This window comes from Stegodyphus dumicola, chromosome 3 (genome assembly GCF_044657685.1).
Source record: "Stegodyphus dumicola isolate Sdum_Otavi_A_Nest chromosome 3, ASM4465768v1".
NCBI classification, from domain to species: Eukaryota; Metazoa; Arthropoda; class Arachnida; order Araneae; family Eresidae; genus Stegodyphus; species Stegodyphus dumicola.
This window is the reverse complement of record NC_140770.1, coordinates 270,721,516-270,738,843: the sequence shown is the minus strand read 5'-3', so window position 1 is coordinate 270,738,843 and position 17,328 is coordinate 270,721,516. Positions and strand designations below refer to the sequence as shown.

At 36.8% G+C, this 17,328-nt stretch overlaps 1 protein-coding gene across 1 annotated transcript in view; it reads right to left on the bottom strand.

The window, feature by feature from the left end:
- LOC146998341 (neprilysin-2-like) overlaps positions 1-17,328 on the bottom strand; it is a 32,616-nt gene that overhangs the window by 8,834 nt on the left and 6,454 nt on the right. The window contains exons 2-4 of the mRNA XM_085812504.1: positions 13,413-13,505; positions 4,700-4,852; positions 2,524-2,607 (exon numbers count right to left, since the gene is read on the bottom strand). Of these exons, the coding sequence (XP_085668630.1) occupies positions 2,524-2,607; positions 4,700-4,852; positions 13,413-13,505 (330 nt within the window). The remainder of the gene's footprint in view (positions 1-2,523; positions 2,608-4,699; positions 4,853-13,412; positions 13,506-17,328) is intronic.

Here is a 17,328-nt window from a genome sequence, read left to right as displayed (position 1 = left end):
ATATACCTAAGAATTTATTCATTTTCATTTATGGGACCAATAAATTAACTATGAATTGGGCATTCCTCACCTCGCGAGACTGAACCGCATTGTGAGTTCCCTCGCATCTTAGAAAGCAGGCACAGAGGTTCAACTTCCGTCCTCGCACCTTGGAGATTACGACGCAACGCCTTGACACCGGTCGTTGACTGATTTCCTACCTGCCAGTCGCTCGGGCTGCCCGTCGTAGGGGACTAGGACCTGCCAGACCACTGGACCAGCCAATAAGTGACCTTTCCGGGGCATCCAGAACCACTAGGTTCATAAATTATAATCCCCCGTGGCTGAGATTGCCTAGGTACAGATGCTAGCCAACAGCTTTGCAAAGTTCTCTATGTCGACCCCTGGGGGGTGAGCAATAAATTAAAACATTATATGAAAGAATGACTTGCGCAATTTGGCAAGAATGACAGAAATTTATTTCTTTTAAGAGATGCTTTCAAATTAATTGGCACAAGCCTACATACTTATGTATTATGCCGTCGACCGTGAAACTTCTCCAGCCAGCGCTTCATTAGTGATAATGATGGATAAGTGTGACGTCACAACAGACTTAAAATATTTGCACTTTCATCTGATGTCACTCTGATGGATTCTTGGAAGACACCGTTTGTTTTTATGAATAAGTATATAATATAACCGTTAATTAATGCATTTTTCCTCACATTTTGAAAAAGAAAAAATGAGTTCGAGGGTTTAAGAATCCATGTTATCCCATTTCAGGGTTTCTGTATTCAGGCTTTCTAAAGGTAGCAACAAATATTGTTGCATTTCAAAATGTTTTCTTGTTCTGGATGACAATAGCAAAAATCGTACAACTCAACATTCCTATTTTTACCTTTCATTATAGTTAGCGCGAAGGCTTTGAAAAGGGAAGAACAAGTGGTTCAGTGAAACAGGCTGGGCTAAACGAAGTGCGCATTATCATTTCTTTTAAGACTGTGCTCAGTTTCAATTTTATCTGTCAAGTAAAATCGAGCTTTTTCCATGCAAAATCTGAAAACTTTATAAGTTATTTTCTCTCTTTTTCTAGTATATCTTCATGGTGTAACCTTAGGTCCAGGTTTGAGCTCCGGCGAGGACCCTGCTTATTCTTCATGTCTCCTGCTATACGGTATTTCTCTCTGCCTTCTTAGCATGCCTTCCTGGTGAAGTGGTCAGAAACCTCGACGCGTATTCGAGAGGTCCGTGGTTCGAGTCTTGGCGAGGTCATCAATGTTATCAATGGTATGTCGTTTTTTGCGTTCCTTTAGACCCATCATTCCTATAAAAAATGCATGTTATAGTACGCTCCACCACCCCTCTAAGTTTTTACCATGATCTATGAAACACCCTGTATATGGCAATATATTGTATATATTTTGTTACTCTGCAAGATACAAAATGAAAACTCCAAAGAAATGTGTGTTCCGTGGATAATCATTCTTTCGAAAATATCCCATTGCTTGTTTATTTTTTAATTATAGATGTACGATATTGTTACGTATTTTGTACATAGATCTACAAATCGGAAATCCGGAGAGACAATGCTTGGCGGAAAAAATAAGTATACAGGGACAAACCTATTTAACATTGAGTAAATTGCTATCTCGCTAATTTGGCGAGAAGTCTCCAAAAGTCGCCAAATTTTCATTTGAGTCCGGTACCTGTATCATTGTAATAAGTATTTTAATTGAATAACAGTAGCTGATTTCGCATGCAACTGTAACCGTGTGTGGCCTCCTATACCTGTAATTTCTAGAAGTTCTAGACATTTCTGGTCTGCGGGATGAAAACTATATTAGGCCGGAAACAGCATCTGCTTATAGAAGTTGTTGTAGTGGTTAGCTGTTTGTTCAGAGTGAGGTTCGGAGTACTAAAGTATCTCCAGGTTAGTTCCGCTCTTTAGATACCCTTTGTATTGCGTGTGTTTAACGTTTTTGGTAGTCTGATGTGGAACTCCTGATTGTACTCTGTGATACTGTGAAACTCTTTACGAGTATTTCTGTGGAAAGTTCCAGAAGTCTAAAGTGTTTGGTTTTATAAAATTTACTTTATTAAAACAATCATCAGACCTGTGTGCATTTAATCCGTTAAGAAATCGTACGCACACACCAATATTTATGTAAAATATCACACTAGTTATTACACTTTATTTTTGTATTAAAATACTTCTGAATGATAATCTTTTAATTTTCGAAATCAACATTTCACATTCAATAAAAACTACTTCTGAGTTAATTGTAAACTAAACAAGTAGTTTATTGTAAAATAAACAATAATATTGTAAAATAAAATGACAGAATCTATAAAATTTTAATAACGCTTATTATAAGGAGCATTTTTTCTTAAGATTTAATTTTGGGATTTACCGTACGTTTTATAAAACTTAACATGCAGTTGATTACTCAGATACTGAAAGAAAAATGTATTAACAGTGAATGTAAAGTCAGATAAATTAACAAATAACTAAACGTTTTAAGGAATTTTCGAAATGGAACTTACCGACATCCATGCATGAATCATATATTGCTTTTACCATCTTAACGAAATCAGGCTCTTCTCCTGTCAGTTCCTTCTCTAAGAGACCTGGAAATAAAAAACACAATATGTATGTAATTAAAACTACCATTATATCGAAATTTTTATTTATACAGGTCATCATCACTAGCTCCATTGTCATGTAGGAGGTCGATGATGATAGATACAACTTCACAGATTAAGAAATTTAAAAAATTGAGAAAACATGAAGCGGAAAGATATAAAAGTTTCACTTTAGTAAAATTCACCAACATATAGCTACGACAAATCTATACCGTTTTTACTATAATTTAAGAAGGAAATTAATTTAAAATATTTGTTGTCGAGTCCACATTTCATGAAAGAATGGTTGTCAGAAATCAAAGGATTTTGAACTTCTACTTCTATCCCAATTTTGAGGGAGAAATCCGTGAGGGTGCTCCCCGTCTCCTCCCCTTTAGAGCAGGTAAATGTTGCGATTTAAAAATAAATAATAATACTCTCCACGACTTGCTCTCCAACACCGCATTCTTTCTATGAAATTCGGTGCAGTTTTCACGTATCTGACTATTGAAGTTGGTTAATAATACAGTTTCCTTTTTAAATTCTTTTGTTGTGTCACTCGGAACAGCGATGTTTTCAAGAGACCGGTTGGATCGAGAGCATGGTGATTTAAATCATCTGTAGAACCTGCGTTGTCAGATTTCTTTATCAGTCTGGGAACTGTTGTTTCATTACCTGAACTTTCAAGTCAAAAGATTGCGTGAAATTGTTTAACACTTCGTCCAATAACACTGTAGGGATTTATATTTATTTTAACTAATAATTTAAAGTTTTATTTGAAACTTTCCTATAAATCTTTATTCCCCTAATTGTCAGTGCCAGAATAGTTAAATGTTGTAGCGCACGTGAACGAATGCAAATTTTCAATTTTGAAGGAAGTAGTTAAAATTCATTGCCGTCTTTGCCGTAGGTACGTTTGCTTATTGCTGGTTCAAGTGGCTTAATTGCATGCTTTGCTGCCCCTAGTTTAGAAGGGTGGTGTGGTGTATTTAATTATGGTATTAATTATGGCAAAGCACACTAGGGCTATCTGCCTAAGGGGAGGAATGCCTTCGTAGAGCACTTTCTAAGGGAAACTGGCTCGTATACACGTTACACATGGGGAAAACCACGAAAACACCCCCATGCAGCCAGCCCGTTCGCGGGATTCGAACCTCGGACCGAACTACCAGTGTTCAGAGACTTTACCGCTCGGCCGCTGGTGGGCCTAGTTTAGTAGGGAGTTGAAATTACGGCATCTCGCTGAGCCCTATAGGTTAGCTTTATCACGTGTTAATATTTCAACTTTGAATTTCAATTATCTGACTTTCAGTTACCGCCCAAGTAGAGGCGAAGTGTTTTTTAGCGTCGAGTTGATGCATTGTAAATTTTAAAGAGTTAATAAAGGGTACGTGAAGCCTTCTCCTGTGTAGTTTCCTGTTACTCCAATGTACAGATAGAAGTTAACCCACTTGGACTCTACAACACTTTCAACTCTTGTGCAAATTTTCACAATCAAAACTAGTTGTTCCTTTGTGTATTGCTTCTCCACGTCTACTAAGCTGCAAAATGCAGGTCAAATCAAACACGATATTCTTAAATCGGGAATATTTGCCCGTTTTAAGCATGTAAAAGTATTTTTCATTTTCTAGAAAAATAAGTATTCGTAGGCATAATAAATCCAGCTTTTTTGTTGAAAGCTCCTGTAAATGAGGACTTAGAATCCGAATTAAGGCTGTTTAGAATATGAGCATGAAATTCGTTTTGCTCATAAGAATGTGGACCACATCGAGCGAACCGGACTAATAAATGTCTTGAAAATATTGCTCTGAGCGAATTAAACGACTAGATAAATTTACTGGATTTAATCTTATAGGGAACTTATGAGGTTCTGTGAAACAATGTAAGAAGTGACAAAATGTTTAGGTAAATGTTTCTCGGAAAAATTTCAGAACTTCTAATAATCATATTGTTAGAAGACTGGAAATTCTCTCTTCAAGCTTTAAATTACTGTTTTCTGAAAGAATGAAATCGAGCTACGATAATTTGTAGGAGATTACCTAACAGCTTTGTCTGCTTCAATTTATTGATAGCATTAGCAACTAATTTAACTATTCACCTTTAAGTTTACGATCCAGGTTCGATTGAGTTTCCACATAAACAGAAGTGTACGGTTTATCCTCAGGAACCGGATGTCTATTCCTCCATCCACCACAGGCAAATTGGTAGAAGTCATCGCAAGGGTCCACCATATTGGACAAAATATTGGCAGCTGGAAAGGAAATAACAAATCGTTATAAAAAAAGGATAATTTCATTTACCATTTGAAATATAGGAAAAGCAATATTCTTGAAAATTACTGATCACGCCATTGCTTAAGCGCCGAAAAATACAGGCTATTTATAAATTTTCAAAAAACATACTTTGCTTCTTAGTGAAGTAATGAGGACCATAAACATAAGAGGTATTTCTTCATAAACGTATATCAAATCTGATGTTACGGATTTAAGATAAGGTTTCTGAAATTTGCATTGTTTAAACGTCTTTAAAATTTCTAAACACAATATTCAATAGCTTTAACTGTCACATGCTAATTATTGTTACGTGTGTGTGTGTGATTATGGCAAAGCCTCGAAGGCTATCTGCCTAAGGGAAGGAATGCCTTCGTAGAGGACTTCCTAAGGAAAACTGGCTCGTATACACCTTACACATGGGGAAAACCACGAAAAAGCCCATGCAGCCAGCCCATTCGCGGTATTCGAACCTCGGACCGAACTACCAGTGTTCAGCGACTTTACCGCTCTGCTGCTGGTGGGCCCTAATTATTGTTAAGACTGTTGTACATAGATAGATGATTTTAATGTAATTATATGTGAAATTATTGTATTTTTCTGTGTAATGTAAAGCGAAAAATCTTAAGAGAGAGGCTATGCCAGAAAAGTAAGAATACAGGGCCTTCTTTTAACATTGTGTAAATAGGTATGTGGGTAATCTGGCGAGATATCACCAAGCTGAACAACGGATTTGGAGACTTGCTTTATCGTCATATTTGGCAAGAAATCACCACAAGTCGCCAAACTTGGCGACCATTTGGAGTCATTTTTGAGTCCAGTCCCTGTATTACTGTAATAAGTATTGTAACTGAATAAATGTAATTGACCATTATTGTAACCGTAATTCGATCCTCATGTTTCTTTCCAGTAATTACCGAGAAGCAGAAAGTACTAGAAGTATCTCGGCAGCCAATTGAAAACTATATAAGGCCGGAGACAACATCTGCGGTCAGTTATTTAGCTATTGCTTTTGCGAGTTGTTAGTTCAGCGTGAACTGAGATATCTCGGATTAGTTTTTTTTTTAGACGCACTCTATTTTGCGTTGTGTTTAACATTCTTAGCAGTCTAAAATGCAACTACTACTTGTACTCTGTGATTCTGTGAACACCTGCACGAGTATTTCTGTGGAAAATTCCAGAACTGTAGAAAGAACTGTAAAACTGTAGAAGAAGTGTTTTTATTTAATAAAAGTAAATTTGATTAACCTGTGTGCATTCAATCGATTCCGAGCCCCGTACGAACGCAATATTATGTCTTTTGTAGTATGCAAAATCCCATGGTCTTCAAACCTTTAGTCGTATTTAAGAAATTTACATTAAGATAAAAGTCTCTCCTCTGGCACTAAGCGATTAATTAAGATGTTAATTCCGAATTTTAATAAAATAAAACCTTTTACATTAAAATAAAGACTTTTTCCTAAACAAAAATGTACTGAAAAGAATTTTAGCAAAACATTTTATAAGAACTTGAGTGATGGCTAGTTTGCAAATAAATTAACAGATTAAAAAAAATTGTTTATTGGCTCTTAATGATTGTTTCCAAATCTATGAATAAAGTTTCATTATGAAATGTTTTAATGTTTCTTTGATTTAATGTTTTCGCATTTCGTCTTTAGAAATCCGTGATTATATTTTCGGGATGATAGTATGGTTTTTTTCTCTCTTTTTTTTAATGGAAACCACCGAAAACATAAGAGGTAAGTTCTTGTATTGCTTGGTTCCTTTTTTAAAAATATAAAAACTCAATGTTTATCTTATTATGTACTGAAAACTAAGCTGAGAGAGAAAACAACATGAAACAGGCTTAAAAAAACAGCAAAAACTTCTTATAGCTTGAAACTTGCTTAATTTTCAAACTTCAGATAGCAAGCAGATCATAAGCTAGTATGTTGGTACAATAAGCTCTTAATTTAATAGGCTTTGGTTTTAGTATCGATGGGAAACCAGAGTCACCATTCCATCAAATCTTGATATTCTTTAGTCTTAGGATTATCTGAATACAATGGACGGGAATACATATGTAATAGGCATATTTTGGATTGTTAAGAAATTCTCAGCGTGCAAGGAAGTTATAACACGTTCTATGTAGCATGATTTCAAATGTATATGGAACTCGAAATATACATATATGCAAACTGTATAGACAAGCAACACATAAATACGAAAACCTAAAAAACTTGAACTATTTGCATAACTGGGAAATTATATCGCCATAGAATCAAACTTGAACAGTAAAACACTAATCATAAAATCGTGTGGTAAGAAATAACAAATAGAGAACGCTGTGAATTGTGAATAATAGAATATATTTTAAACTGTAAAAGAGAATGTCTCGAAAATAATAAATATTTTTGTTTCCAGAAAACAAATAATTTCTTTTGAAAGGAACAAAATCACAAAGATTTGTGAATTTTAAAATGCCATTTTAAAAAATGCACGTAAAAGTAGAGTTTAGCATTTCAGTTTGGAGAGAGAGAGATACTTGTTTAAGAAAATATGTGGAGGTCACGTGAATTCTAATATGCTTTTGATGATCAGACAAATAGCATTTAATGCTTTTGTGACAGATACATCAAAGGCATTTCGAAAAGGGTTGAAAGAGTTTTGTGTATTCAAAGCAATAATGTCATGCCTAATATCTAGAAGGGCCTAATGTCTAGAAGGTCTAATGTCTTTCTTCTGTGACGAAAGCTTGGGTTGAAAAGGAGAATAAAAGGAAAGTTGCTTTAAAATAAAATTAACTGATAAATTAAATGAATCCCCATATAGCATTAACAACGCATTTTCCAAACAGTGTGTTCAATAGGTACTTTAATTTAACAAAAATATATTTTTGTCTTCGTTCCAACTTATATTGAAATACTGAGTAATAAACAAAAAATAAAAAAGTTAGTTAATTAACTGGATATATGGTAATATCAGGTCAGATTATGTCATTTATTAGTTACTGTAAATAAAAGTATGCGGAATATAGTGTGACATGGAGTTTAGAAAGGAACCTTTGGCAGCATTACTCTCTCGATACTATTTTCTCCACAAATTCTGAATTTATTTGATTTTTTTTACTTATTAGGTGCTCTGCCCTTAGGCACTATACGGACAGGGACGGATGTCCCGACGAGTTCTTTTTAAGGGAAACTGGCCCGTATCCACGTTACACATGGGAAAAACCACAAAATTGCCCATGCAGCCAGCCCTTTCGCAAGAAATAGAACCCCGGACGGAATTACCAGTGTTCTGCGGCTGCTGGTGGGCACTTTGAATTTGGATTTAGCTTAACTATCTATTTCGACTCGCGTAAGCTGAGGGTCTATGCCAAAATTTGTAGGCATGCTTTGTTCAGTATATCTCAAATTTTAGATACCTAAATCTTACTTTAACTTTTCATTTTCTGTTAATCCCACATGTAGTAGAAACATTTTCTGTTATTATAATGATTGTGTTAATTGTTAACCTAAAGACTTATTTAAAAAAAAAATTAAACCTTTTTCAGCATTCCGCTTTATTTACTGGAATTGTTAGACGGGTGGCAAGTTGCCTGATTATCTTCAGTGTGCCAGAATTAACACTTAAAAATAGTTAGGTTTTGCGTGGATTAGGTAAAAGATAATAATTTAGGTAAAAGATAATTTAATTGGAATAATATACAAGTAATGCTAATACTTAGATGAATGAGAACTTAAGCTGAGCACAAGACTTACACAGTCTATGATGGAGATATTTCTAATAGAACTTAGCTGAGTGTTTATATTAGTATTGGTATATTTAAGTATAGCAAATCACTCGAGGAGCTATCTGTCTAAAAAAAAAAAAAAAAAAAAGGTATGCCTTTGTGCAGACATTCTAAGAGAAACTGGCTTTTATACACGTTACACATGGGAAAAACTACGAAAACGCTCATTCAGCGATCCCGTTCGCGGAATTTGAGCCTCAGACCGAACTACCAGTATTCAGTGACTTTATTGCTCCACTGCTGGCGGGTCTGAGTGTTCATATGAAAACTTTATGTGTCACGCACTGAAGCAATCGCATATGCGCTTCAGAGTGTGACGGAGTTTTGGAAGTATTTTCATTTCTGCTGCTGGCTGGCGAATATAATGCTCCGCAGTCTATCTGAAATCAAACACATGGTGATTCTATCACCCAGACACTCCACATGAGCACTAATCGTTTCTGAGGTGCCCAAAGTAGTCATGAAAGTCATGAAAGTCATGAAAGATTCATGATCTGTTAGGAATGGATTAAATTGATGTGAATAATTTCTTATGAAATGTTATACTTAAAATAATGTACAGTCTTTTACCAGTAATTCCTCTAGTTGTCATCAATGTTTCAGTAAGTCTTTCTTGAGCTCAGATTTTAAGAACAAGCCTTTGGAAGAACACACGAAGTGGCAGCCAAGCTCCACTAAGCATGGGACTCAGCCGGCTGTTCCATTTGTCGCTTTGTTACCAAATGTTCCAGCTGGGTAGGTATTTACTGGAATTTCTGTCTAAAGTTGTTTGATGTGACAATTAGTAAGTGCTTTGGATTGCCTGAATATCTGTATATTTAGTTAGATACCCGTTAACAAATAGATAGAAAAGTGTAGCTTTCAATGCAACCTACTCGGCCTGGAATAGTGACGCTTGCTCCCTAAATACTCTTTTTCAGGTCACTATGATGTGAGTAAGTATCAAATAAGTGTGTAGAATTTACACTATAAACTTTGATAAACAATGTGCCTACAACTGGCTAAACCGCTGATTATAGGTATTTTCATCCAGGCTCGAACCATGATGAACCGGTTGGTTCACTGTGTTGTATTGAGCTAAATTGAGCGTAACGAAAATATGAACCGCCTTCAATATGAAAGTTGTTTATAAAGGCATTTGCCCGTGAGTTAGAGAGATGATCTGCTCTTTGTCGTATTCAAACAAAGAACTGGGGGAAAATAATTGAATTTTCCAATTCCCTCAACAATTGTTATTTAAACAAAACGAATGTATTCCAGTAAAATATGTTTGAAATCGGTTGTTGTCTTGCCCATATTAAATGGAATAATGGTTGCCACAGCCTACTCCAAATAGAGATTGGACTTCTATTTTCCACCGCCAATTTTAAGAGAGAGCACCCCGGCGGAGATGCGGGTCTCCCACCCCTCTTCCCTTCCACCAATCCACACGAGAGGACTTTACCCGCATATTTAGAGCATTGCCATGCAGCACTGACACTGTACATTTACAAACATCCATGTCTTCTCCGGGATTCGAACCCCGTTCCTTAGATATGTAGTAGGTGCCCCTTACAAAGAGCCCTTGTTACCAACTGGGCGGATTACGCTAAAAAGCTCTAAACAACACACAGTACACTTTACCCACAGCACACAGTGAGGCTGAGTTAGACGCTCTAGTCGAAGAGTTCACTGATGCATTAAAAAAGGCTCTGTCTAACAATAACAGTAAAGAATTTCTATATATCAAGCAACCAAGAGATTCTGAAATTAAAGCTCTTATTATACGAAGAAACAGAGTGAGGAAAGAATGGCAACGTTCACGTTATGACAACGTTAATGACAGAAGGATCTTAAACCAGCTAAATCAAGAGGTCAGGTCTCTCATGACTTACATGCAGAAAGAGACTGGTCTAATTATTTGGAATCTCTTTCTACCGATGATCAATCAATATGGAAAGCAGTTTTTAAATTTAAAAGATGCTACACTAGCATTCCGCCCCTTAATGGCCGCAACGAAATTACCTACATCGAAACTGAAAACGCTGAATCACTAGCTGATAACTACGCATCTCAGTTTTGCACTCATGACATTTCTAACGTAGACACATAACTCACAGTTAATTTCACAAACAATCAATACTTCTCAAAAACAAACACAGACAACATTCGTCTAGTTAAACCTTCAGAAGTTATTACAGATATCGAGAAAAGAAAAGTCAGAAAAAGTTAGGTCTGTATAGCATTAGCACGAAGATAAATCGACAGATGAGTCACGTGATGCTGTTCAAGTTTACCAACATCTTAATCCAAATGCTGACTTTAAACTATTTACCTAAAATTTGGGAAACTGCAGTTATTGTGCAAATACTGAAGCCATTAAAGCTGGGAAACGACTCAGCATCACATCGACCCATAAGCCATCTCTCCACGATAAGAAAGATCACAGAAGCAGTAATTCAAGACATAATAGTGGAGCCTAAACCTGAACAATATCTTAGTTCCTCATCAGGCAAGGATTCCGAAGGAAATACGCAATAACAACGTACCAGTTCTACAGAGTCACCGAATTAATCCCTTAATATAAAGGAAAGCACAGGAGCACGTGTCCTTGATATATCGAAAGCTTTTGACAGAGTTTGGCTAGACTGTTTAATCTATAAACCTATCACCCTGGAATTCCCAGGATACATCATAAACATCATAAAATCTTATCTCTATGAGAGGCACTTTGTCGTTTGCTACAAAACCACATATTCTACACAGAGACGCATTTATGCCAGCGTCTCTCAAGGGACTTTGGTCGACCCAGTTTACTTTTTATTCTATTTGAACGACATATCACGTGCATCTTACACCACACTAGCCATGTACGCTGATGACACGGCGATCTTAGCAAAATATGCATTTTTAGACCATGTCACCCAAACACTACAAATACACATTCATGCACTTGAGGCCTGGCTTCAAAACTGAAAAATATTAATCAACGTGGACAAGTCAGAAGCTGACCTATTTACGAAGAAAAAAAAATACTCAAAAACTCTCCATATACGTAACTGATATCCCGTGGGCTAAGACTGTTAAATGCCTAGGAGTCACATTGGATAAAGGCTTAACATGGAACCCCCCATAACACAGTTAATCTCCAAATTCCGAGCAGCTAAATTAAAACCCTCAACTGCTCGGAATTTCGTTTTATCTATACATAAGTTACTTCTGTATAAAGTCATATTACATTCCATTATTACTTATGCCTGTCCTCAATGGAGCTTTGCCAGCGAAAAACATAAAAAATCTGCTGATTCTGTAGAACTTGACTCTTCGCCAAATCACAAGAAGTAGATGTTTATTCGTAATGCAGCCATCCACGAGAAACTAAATATCCCTCAGTTAGAAAGATATATGGAAACATTAGCTCAGAAATTTTATAGAAAAATAAGCAATGTTAACAATGAAAGTATTCCAGAAATGGATTACGATTTCAATGACCCTAACACAACACCAAAAGACCTGGTGCACTTTAAGAGCTCTTAGAGTTTGAATATATCACTTTCTTGAAATTCCTGTATTTTTTGCCTCAGCTGGGCTCTAAATATTATTATTAATTGATTTAATTGACAATTAATTGATTTAACACCTGGCTTATTGTATTTAGTAAGTTTCCCATATCGAAGAATTCAATTTGTAAAACTCTCTAACTTTCCTTGATAAGTATGCCCTTATTGGTTGATAATCACAAGTTATTCTCAAAATTATGTATGGCTCTGTAAATCCTCCCCTAACTCATTCCCCTCAATTTCTTGCTAATAGTTTGACTGCACTGTGATCTCTCTCTCCACCAACAGCTTTAGCTCCTCAGGTCATATGACTTGAACTCTTGGACCTAGTAGCCACTTCAGTACAGCCTCAGACGTCTCCCGGGTAACTACTCGCATCGTCAGTCGAATTGAATTTTATCACTTCACTGCCTTTTACACAAGATATGCCTGCAACTAAGTTATGCTACATCTCTATAAATTGCTTCAACTTCACTACAATTGCCATATTCAACTTCTTTATCTCCATATTATTGCCATAATTGCTACTACAAATACTTCTACGTGAATGCTTCGCGTTCATACTCCCATCACAGACTATGTTAGCGTTAAGAAAATATATGCTTAAACTTATTTCAGTTTGCTACACACGGAGTAGGGCGATGCCTTGGAACCTGATAATACGTGACTTGGTCACCTAGAAGCGTAGGCTACCCTAACCACTATACCGTCTGGGCGACTTAAAATCTGTTAGAGCGTCATTATGAATTTGCTTTCAAAGGTGATCTACGTTTTCTAATTTTTGATGTTAGCAATATGAATCAGATTAGCATGTCGTCCTAAAAACCGGCAAAAGAACTTAAGATAAATAGTATTCTTACTTCTTACAGTAACTGGTCGTCATAAATTTACAGTATTTGCGATTGCTTAAATTTACATTTTTTTAATACACCTTTTTTAACTCACGCGTTTTTTAACAAAAATTTATTTTTGAACAGCTTATTTTTGGTTCGATAACCTAGAGTTAGTAAACATGGGAAAATGTGTATACACTCGGCATAGAAAATTTATAAAACATTGTCTTATCACAGCTTATTATAGCAAATGTTTTCAACCTTCATGATTCTATACGAATACAGATAGCACAGTCTCAATAAAAATACACTTCATTTTACAGATCAAATTTTCTTCCGAAAAGAAAGTGTATTTCTGTTAGAGAATTCACTGATAAGAAAACTTGAATGTCACCTTCTTTGACACATTCAGGAGTTATGCAGACATAAGCGTCTGAGGACATGTTGACAAGAGGTAAAACACGATAAATGTCCACTGGTAAGTCATCTGAAAGAAAAACAAATTACATATTTTTACATGGAACATTTACTTGCATAGATTGAGTCAGAAATACGATTGGAGGTTTTATAAAGCTGTGTGATGACAGTATTTCTGATTTATCAAAACAAAATTAGATCTATTAGAAAGTCAAGACACAAGACTAAAGAATAATACCCAACAATAATACAACAATATTCATCTTATTGGCTTAAATTGTTCGCTGGTTTGAATGCTTCCGATACTTTCCGATGTGCCAATACTTGCCGAACGTTTCCGATACTGCATTCGGATTTTTCAAGAGATTTACTACTTTGGGTATGTATTTTCTATTAATAAACTCTCGTCTTCCAACTTTTCCTAGTCAACGCAAAAAAGCTGCACTAAAATCATGTATCTCTAGTCTCGTGGGTTTTATAACTTTTCTGAGCAATTATCAATTATTAACAAGATTAGTCATTGCATGGGTAATTGCGATTGCAAACATCCCTGTTGCAACTGTAAATACTGATGTGCTATTTTGACTAATGATTTAAGTTCAGTCAAGATACATGTATTTGAAACAAAATAATAATAATAAATCTGAAAAGTTCCAGATTTTAACAATCGCCTCAAAAGTTTTTAGGGTTTTTATACTCTCTCTTGAGCTCGCAATCTATCACTCTAATGTTGCACTTATCCTGCTAACACTTTTTTGTTTTTTTTTAGCTTTATTATTATTACGAATTTGGTATTTAAAAAGCTAATGTTAGTTCAATTATAAATTAAATGGTTTTATTTCTCGCGCAGTGCAGCGCGTGACGAATATTAAAAGAAAGCTAAGCCGGAAAAATTAAAAATACAAGAGCGCGTGCGTTAAATAAATAAATATCTCTTTTTGATTTCGAGAAAGTACTGGAAAATTCTAGCGCGTGATTGTAAAATCTTATAAAAGGAGGAAAACATCTCAGTTTGTAGTAGTTGCTTAGTTTGTTGTTGTTTAGAAAACTGCCGTTGTTGATTATAGCGAATTCGCCGATTAGCGTTCTTTAGCTGTTTTGAATTACGTTCTATTGTACATTTGAGTAGTTAAAAGATAACTACTGTGAGATATTGTAATACTGCATGATAATTTGAGAAAATGTAAGCATTTTTGTTGTGATAATAATAAATTTTTGTTCATTTTTCATCGGACTTGTGCATTCATTTCATAACGAACCCGTACGCACGCAACATTATTAATTATCATTTTCTTCGCACTTACACTATATACAATTCAACAGGAAAGTTATAAAAATTTTAAAAGTAGCATATGTCTAGAATTCCTGATGGCTTGAAAAGCGTCTTTTTTGTCTTTTAATTATTTGGTGTCAGAAGTGGGATTTGAATGCCAATAACAAGAGCGATGGAAGAACAATTCAGGCAAATGATGACTGCATTTGCTGCTTTCCAAGAAAAGATGGAAGGAGCCGTCAACTCCGTTAAGGAAGATATAAAAGCTGTACAAGAGAAAATGGATGCTGGTCAAATATGCGTTAAGGAAGAAATGAAATTGGGCCAGGAATGCGTTAAGGAAGAGATGAAATCCCTTAAAGACGAGATGAAAGCAGGTCAGGACGAAATGAAAAGAGAAATTACCTGCGTAATAGAAAATAAATTTGAGGCTATGGAAGGCAGAATAGACGCGGTTGAAACTAAAGTTGGACAAATAGAAGAAAGAGTTTCTTCGGTAAAAGAACAAGTAGAAGAAAGAATTTCTTCTGTAAAAGAACATATAAAAGAGAGAGTTTCTGCCGTCGAACAACAAATTGATGATAGGGTTTCTGCTGCCGTCGCCAAAGAAGTTGACAGCCTAAAGAAGTGCATAGCGACGGTAGGAAACAATTCTGAAGGTTTTAAATTTTTATCGATGCCTGCTCGTTCCGTTCTGAAACTATCTACATATGATGGGAAGACCTCCTGGCAGGTGTATAGGACACAATTTTCTATCGTTGCGGATGCGAATGGATGGGATTCCCAAGCTAAGGCCTGTCATCTCGCCGCTTCTCTGAGAGCAGACGCAGCGGACATCCTGCAGACGCTTCCCGAAAATCAAAGGCTAGATTTCGAAGCTCTATCCGGCGCTTTGGAGCTGCGCTTCGGCGAGAAATGTTTAAAAGACTACAGCAGGCTCCAATTAAAATCTCGTCAACAGAAGCTCACCGAAACGCTTCAGGAGCTCGCCACGGATGTTGAAAGGCTGTCACATCACGCCTTTTCGGAGTGCTCGACAGAAACAAGGGAAATCCTGTCCCTGCAATATTTCATCGATGGCATCCGGGACCCTGAAATACAGAAAGCACTGCGAATGGCGGATGTTAAAGATCTGAAAAGCGCTTTAGTGTATGCCATGAAATTTGAGGCAGCCCAGCAAGCCACCCGTCGAGACCGCCATCCAGTCAGAGCTGCTCAAGTCCAGGAGCCAGGGGATCAAGTCACTGCTCGGCTAGACGATTTAACTAGACAACTGAACGCCTTGAGACAGAATATTGGTGACAAGAAACCGACCGTAAAGTGCTGGAACTGCGGTGCTGAAGGACACATCCGACGAAACTGCAGAACACCCCAGGGCACGGATGCTAAGACCGCTCCTAACAAACAGCAGGGAAACTAACTAATGGCCATCTCGCGGGGCGGAGGTTGCCAGATCATGAAAAGCCCCAGTTTAAAGCGCTTCAGATTTCTGCAGTGAGAGGCGGCAGTAATGGACTTTTCATAATAGGACATATTAATGGAATTCCCTGCAATATGACGATAGATACAGGAGCCAACGTTACCATCATCCTAAAAGATTTGGCTCAACAACTGGGAAGGAAACTTATCTGGACGCCGCCCTGCGTTACCCTACAGACTGTGTCCGGTGAGAAGATCAACATCGATGGAAAAGTAAATGCTAACATCACGTTTGGAAGTGCCGCTTACCATCACACGGCATATGTAGCAGAGATCACTGATTCATGCATACTCGGATTGGACTTTCTAAGGAAATACAATTTTTCCTTGGACTTTAAAAATAACGAATTGCATTCTACATCTGAGGACATAGCGTTATTTGGAGTCAATGATGAAGTTAAATCTGTCCATAAAATCATAGCACAAGACAATATCACAATACCGGCAAGAACAGAAATTTTACTTCCTGGATCCATAGCCGAAAACAGAAATTTCCGCTACGGCATCATAGAATATCCCAATAACTGTAATAGCCCAAAAGGAGTACTAGTAGCCTCAACACTCGTCGACCTATCCAGAACGGTTATCTCGGTGAGAGTCGCCAATGTAACTGAGAAGGGGAGAATTATTAAGAAAGGTGAAGTGGTTGCAGCATGTACTCCAGTAACCACTGTTGAAAGAAAGAGTAACATCCAAGAATCCGTGTCCTCAGAGAGAATTACATCGGAGTTATTGCAGAATGCGCAATTAAACGATAAAGAGAGGAATGCTGCCGATCGCGTCATTAAAGATCTTCAAGTTGTTTTCTCCCGCTCATCTTCTGACGTGGGTCGAACTAGTTTGACACAACATAGAATAGATACCGGCGATCATCCCCCGATCAAGCAACATCCGAGACGTCTACCGTTTGCTAAACAGGAAGAGGTGAGAACACTGTTAAAAGATATGGAAGAAAGCGCTGTCATCGAGCCTTCAGTAAGTCCATGGGCATCTCCCATCGTCCTAGTCAGAAAGAAAGACGGCTCAACAAGATTTTGCGTCGACTATCGCCGGTTGAATGAGGTTACGAAGAAAGACAGTTACCCTCTTCCTAGAATTGACGACATTCTAGACACTCTTTCTGGCAGCAAGTGGTTCTCAA